General features: G+C 39.9%; 2 protein-coding genes across 2 annotated transcripts; both read left to right on the top strand.

The window, feature by feature from the left end:
• Window positions 1–442: 442 nt before the first annotated feature.
• LOC147620412 (uncharacterized) lies at window positions 443–1468 on the top strand. Its single transcript, XM_086825524.1, has one exon. It carries the CDS (start codon window positions 443–445, stop codon window positions 1466–1468), a length of 1026 nt encoding a protein of 341 aa, XP_086681650.1.
• Window positions 1469–2296: 828 nt separating this feature from the next.
• On the top strand, window positions 2297–5703 carry LOC147620411 (uncharacterized). The gene is made up of 4 exons (XM_086825408.1): window positions 2297–2780; window positions 2943–3052; window positions 3221–3377; window positions 3482–5703. The coding sequence occupies exons 1-4, from the start codon at window positions 2492–2494 to the stop codon at window positions 3541–3543; spliced, it is 618 nt and encodes a 205-aa protein (XP_086681534.1). The 5' UTR covers window positions 2297–2491; the 3' UTR covers window positions 3544–5703.
• Window positions 5704–5918: the final 215 nt, after the last annotated feature.

The raw sequence follows: 5918 nt of genomic DNA, 5'->3' as shown, positions 1-5918 counted from the left end.
ATTAAAAATATCGTAATTACTTACGGTTCCTTGTTGTGGCTCGTGAGCGTTTCAGAAGACGTAGGTTTGTATAACGTCCAGTCCACCATCCTTCGCTTTTGCAATCAGATCCGACCACATCTGAATTGATTATATGAGGTAATTTTATTAATCCATTTGATAATCCTATCTTTCATGAATATAATTTTCTTAAAATTAGGCAATCAAATACATTAATGTTTCTTTCCACAATTGTATTATCACTAATTTGACTATATGTATTCTGAATTATTAACCTATTTTTTCTTTTTTATTATGTAGTGAAATGTCAAAAATGAGAAAAAGAGCAAGAGAATCAACGACTGGAAAATTTATAAATTCAACTAATGAAGGCCATGAAGTTTCAAGCATAGAACCTAAGAAAAATCGTGGAAGACCAAAGAAGTTATCTAATGAAGATACAATGTTAGATCAATCCAATGTCAACTTGAAAGTGCTTGAGCTAAGTGTGACAATATCAATAGGTGGTAGTGACATTGATGAAGCATTACTAAATAATCTTCATGATTTTATCACTAAGGAATGCCTTGCTGGTAGTTGCTCATTGGAAAGAGGAGGCACAGTTTTCCATTTACATTATCAAATGGTCATTAGAATTCATGCAAAGTCAATAATTGCAGTTAATAAGCTCATAAAAAAGTATCTTGGTTGGGATAAGAATAATCCCATTGGTGGCATTGTAATGTGTAGAGCATTAAGGCAGAAGAACATGCATACATTTCATGGTATGATAGGCTATTGTATGAAAGATATTGATAAGCCTCATTACAAAAATGTGTCGCATAATATTAGTGCTGAAGATATTTCAAAGGGAATAGAAATTTACATGCAATATGGTGCAGATGATTTGAAGAACAAAGTTTGTCTTACTCCAACAAACATTTTTGATAGAGCATTGATGTTTTGGAAGTTCTATTTAAAGCATCCTTTGGGCAATAATTTCTGCACCACCATTCATAAAATGATCAAGACAGGAAAGTACTACCCGTCTTCTAATTGGATAACACCATATCAAAGAAGAGGAATGGAGCTTCAAAAAGTTGATGCTTTATGGAGGACAATGGTATACCCATCCAACACAACAATGAAAGATATCTATGATATTTTTATTAATAAACAAAATTTTGATGCTTCACATCCAAGATTAGATTGGTTTATGAACAGATGGAAAAGAAATGAGAATGAAGTTGACGATTTGAGGTATGCCTTTAATGAAGATGAAATAGTAGAGAATTCTTATAAGACAAATAAGCAAACAATTGAAATAATGGAGGAAGAGCAAACACATAGACCGGGTAAAGAAATTGAAAAAGATAAAGACATTCCAATTGATATCGAAGTTGATGATAGTGACAATGAGGAGAACATCCACAAGCTAGAATATATTCTTTTATTACAGAAAAAAAATTTTGGTATTGTAATCACTTGAAATATCAATAAATGACATTTTTATTATGTTTTTCGCAAATGTGAATCCATAGGAATTTTTGTCTTGAAAAATAAAAAATATCTATGGTTTTCTTTTTGTCGTCCTCTTTTTGAATCGAGAGTTATATTTTTTTCCGAATAGGAGAGTGAACAGGAGAGTGAACTTAACAGAACACATAGAAACTTCTTCTTTGGAACAATTCAATCAAATCCACCTCGAAAGTGGTTTGTTAGTTCTATCGGTGTGGAAATGGGTCCTTACTTGTTGAACTTAATTAGGGAGCTCGTGAAAAGTGGACCAGAACACATAGAAACTTCTTCTTTGGAACAATTCAATCAAATCCACCTCGAAAGTGGTTTGTTAGTTCTATCGGTGTGGAAATGGGTCCTTACTTGTTGAACTTAATTAGGGAGCTCGTGAAAAGTGGACCAGAACACATAGAAACTTCTTCTTTGGAACAATTCAATCAAATCCACCTCGAAAGTGGTTTGTTAGTTCTATCGGTGTGGAAATGGGTCCTTACTTGTTCTATATTGGCACTGACGTGATATATTTGTGTTCGTGTGCTACAAACGTTGCGCTTGACTATTGTGATTTGCACGTGGTTGGCGGCTATCAAATTTGTGGGGCTCCGACTACGGTTATGTTCATGTGGTCAGAGAAGTCGGAAATGTAGCTCAGCAAAAGATCGGAAATGACGTTTGAACTTTGAACCACCAAGTGCTAAACGTGCAGAAAAATGGACACGTGTTCGATCACCTTCAGGAATTCCCTTTGTAAAAAGCGCACATGCCATAGCACAGAGACAGTGCTTGCTTTTCCCCGATATATGTAACACTCGCTTCGATCCATAGTTGCTGCAACCCGTCAATAATTTTGAAGGGCAAGCGTGCATCAAGCCTGCTTGGGTCTGATCTCCCTTCCTGTGATCTTATTAATTATCACAGCAAAACATTCCTCTTTCTTGAAAACTTTAATTTCTATACCAACTTCTTGATTCAGCTAATTGCGTCCTTGCTCGACATGGGCGCCGTCGACGGCCAAAATGGGCGCCAGCTCTACCACGCCCAAAACACCCACCTCTCTTGCGATTCTGCCTCGACGGTGCGATCCGACGGCCTCCCTCTGAAGGCTCGTGAGAGCGCCTCGCTCTCTCTCAAGCGCATCTTTGACCATATCAACGATGCATCTCCTATGTCTGCCCTGGAGCATCGCGCGATTTCTCATCATCATCATCAGCGCCCCTGCTCTAGTTCGTCATTAACAGAGGCTGATTCCTCCGGGAATCTGGAACTGCAGCCAGCATTGTTAGGTAAATTTCACTAAATGGACCTACTTAAGGACATTGCCATGATTGTGCTCGAAACAGAAGCCTTGAAATAATAGTACAGATGTATTCATGATTAGAAGGATACAATAAACGATTTAAGCATCATTAGTTTGCTGAGTGATTGAACTTTTGTCAATTAACCAGGCACGCATCAAGACCAAGAGTATGATCGGTGCGTACAAGCGTGCTCGCCACAGCTTACAATCTTTTACTCGGGCAAGATGCATGTGTACGACAATGTTCCTGCCCACAAGGTACAAAACATTCCCTTACGCATGTTAACACGTATAACTTCCTTTGGATTGCCTTAGGCTATTAAATGCTTAATAACAAATTAATATGGAACGTTAACGCATAACTTCCTTTGGATTGCCTTAGGCTATTAAATGCTTAATAACAAATTAAATGGAACGTTAACGCAGGCACAAGCTCTCATGCTTCTTGCGACGGATCAATCTTTGGTTTATCCGACTACGAACAATAGAACAGTGCCTACTTCATTGCGAGCTTTCCACCATGATTTTTCCTCTGCAGTATTGTCCAGACAACAGCCCATCATAATCAAACGCTCCCACACAGGTATATTGCCACCTTTGTCACTTTCTTTCAATAAATAACATTGCTTTTCCCGTTTCCCAAGATTTGCACCCACCTAATCACTGATTACGCTGTTTTTTCCACAGAGCTTCCATTTGCAAGGAAAGCATCACTTGCGCGGTTTTTGAAGATGAGGAAAGGCAGGTAATGGTGGAATATCTTGCCCTTAGAGAGAAGACTATTTTTGAATCTGTCTTTGCTCTAAGGTGCAGGAATCCAAAGCTACTCTGCTGAACATACAGAGAACGAATCCAGATAACGAGGCCACATCTGTAGTCCAAATCTATTGGAATATGACCGGCGACACATCAAGGTGACTGGAATGAACAACTGCAAGCTGCCAAGTGTGAAAGCGTGACGCCATTAAACTTGTGCTATGTGTGTCATACGACACGTTTTGGCATGCCTAAAATGAGCCGATAGTCTTCGACAAATGGAGCACCAGTGCCAACTTGGAAGAGACGTGAGCAAGCTAGACAAACATTGCATGTTCCATTGGGCTAGCATCGCTGTACTAATTATTTTTATGATCTGAATACACTGCTTTTGTATGGAATAAAGATCATTTAAACCATTGATGGATTGTTTGTGGTGTGTGCTATACTTGTAATATGTTTATACACTACATCTCTCTGTCTCTCTCCTCCACATCTACAAGCACTTATAGACACACATCTTGATAGCCTTGCTGAGAAAGGGCATGGTTGTATCAAGTTGTGTTGTTAGTACTTTGCCTTGGAGATCCGTTGGAGATTCCTTGGTAGATGTTTATTATGAGATCCATTATGAGGCCTTGCATGTGTTGGGCATAATGCCAAATGGTCGCATTAAGTGTGGCCGCCGGCAATCAAATGAGAAGCCAAAAGGCACAAGTCAAAGGGTATATCCCTTCATATCATACCTCATTGCGGGTATTTATGTAACCACCAACTTCAACGTTATATACACAATTATGTGCTTCTGTCTGTGTGCACTCTGAGCGTTAGAGAGAGGCTATGCAGGTCATTCCTTCTTTCTACATGGCATCAGATGGGTACCTTGGAGCCTATTGGGGAGCTCTACCCTTATTTTGATCACGAAGATGACAACCCACGTGCACACAAGTATCAAGCAACAATCGCTAAATGGTGTGCATACTTTTTTGGTGGAAGTCAACCCTTGCCAGTGCCCAAGAGGTGCAGAGGATACGTGCCCAAGAGGCGCAGACAATACATGCCCAAGACGCGGATTCAGAAATCCAACTTGTAGATGAGGATAACAATGATCCTAACAATGATCAAGAAGATGAGCCCAAAAATGACTCAGGTGTTGCAGAGGCATCAGACCCTACGTGGAGAATGGGCAAGGCACCCAAGGCTGGCATTGAAGCACATAAAGAGCTTGCTACAGTAAACAAATATCCTGCGGAAATAGCAGAAGATGATGATCAAATTGGACACACAAAGGGTGCATCTAATCCTGCCCATGAATATTTTTCACTTTACTGTAGCAAAAGATGCAGAATGCGAAGATAATGGTGCTAAATCAAAATTTGATGAAGAAGATGCTGATAATTATGACATTTAGATGCAGAGGGTGCTGGTCGAGATGATGATGCTGATTTGGACATGCCTAAGCAAGATGATGCATTTGATGCCATGTTTGCACGAGATGATGCCCATGACAATAACTTTGATGATGGAGGAGGTTTTGCATCTCTGATGGTTTTGCCTCTAGGTCTTGCCTCCGACACAGGTGATACTACAAATTCTGCTCTGAATCAAGATGGCAATGACGACATCGTTCTTCTTGAAACATGGTTGCAAATGTCTCCATTTCTCCCCTTGACGGGGGGGAAAGGGGGAGAAGCAGGTACAAGTTTGAGAAATGGATTACTTGAAGCCAATGCTGCTCAAGACTAAGCCAAGAGCTCGTGTAAAGATGAAGAATTGCATGAGGAGCTTACTTGAGCACGAGACTATCTTCGACCCGAGATAGTTTGATTAATTTTTTCTCAAAAATTGCATTGCATGATGTACATATTATAGCATGTAGATTAGGCTTGCAACTAGGGTGTTGCCATCACCTTAAAAACCTGGCACTAGATTAGGTTATCAACAATCACTCATACTCCTCGTGCCGCCAATTGGCAGTAAGGGGGAGTGTTGGGCATGCCCCATAATGCCAAATGACCGCATTAAGTGTGGCCGCCCGCAATCAAATGAGAAGCCAAAAGGCACAAGTCAAAGGGTATATCCCTTCATATCATACCTTATCGTGGGTATTTATGTAACCACCAACTTCAACATTATATACACAATTATGTGCCTCTATTTGTGAGCACTCTGAGCATTAGAGAGAGGCTATGCAGGTCTTTCCGCCCGCAATCAAATGAGAAGCCAAAAGGCACAAGTCAAAGGGTATATCCCTTCATATCATACCTTATCGTGGGTATTTATGTAACCACCAACTTTAACATTATATACACAATTATGTGCTTCTATTTGTGAGCACTCTAAGCATTAGAGAGAGACTATGCAGGTC

This window comes from Cibotium barometz, chromosome 31, assembly GCF_041138505.1.
Source record: "Cibotium barometz isolate CiBa-2024 chromosome 31, ASM4113850v1, whole genome shotgun sequence".
Lineage (NCBI taxonomy): Eukaryota > Viridiplantae > Streptophyta > Polypodiopsida > Cyatheales > Cibotiaceae > Cibotium > Cibotium barometz.
Note: the sequence above shows the minus strand (reverse complement) of the source record. Positions and strands in the feature narration are given on the sequence as shown.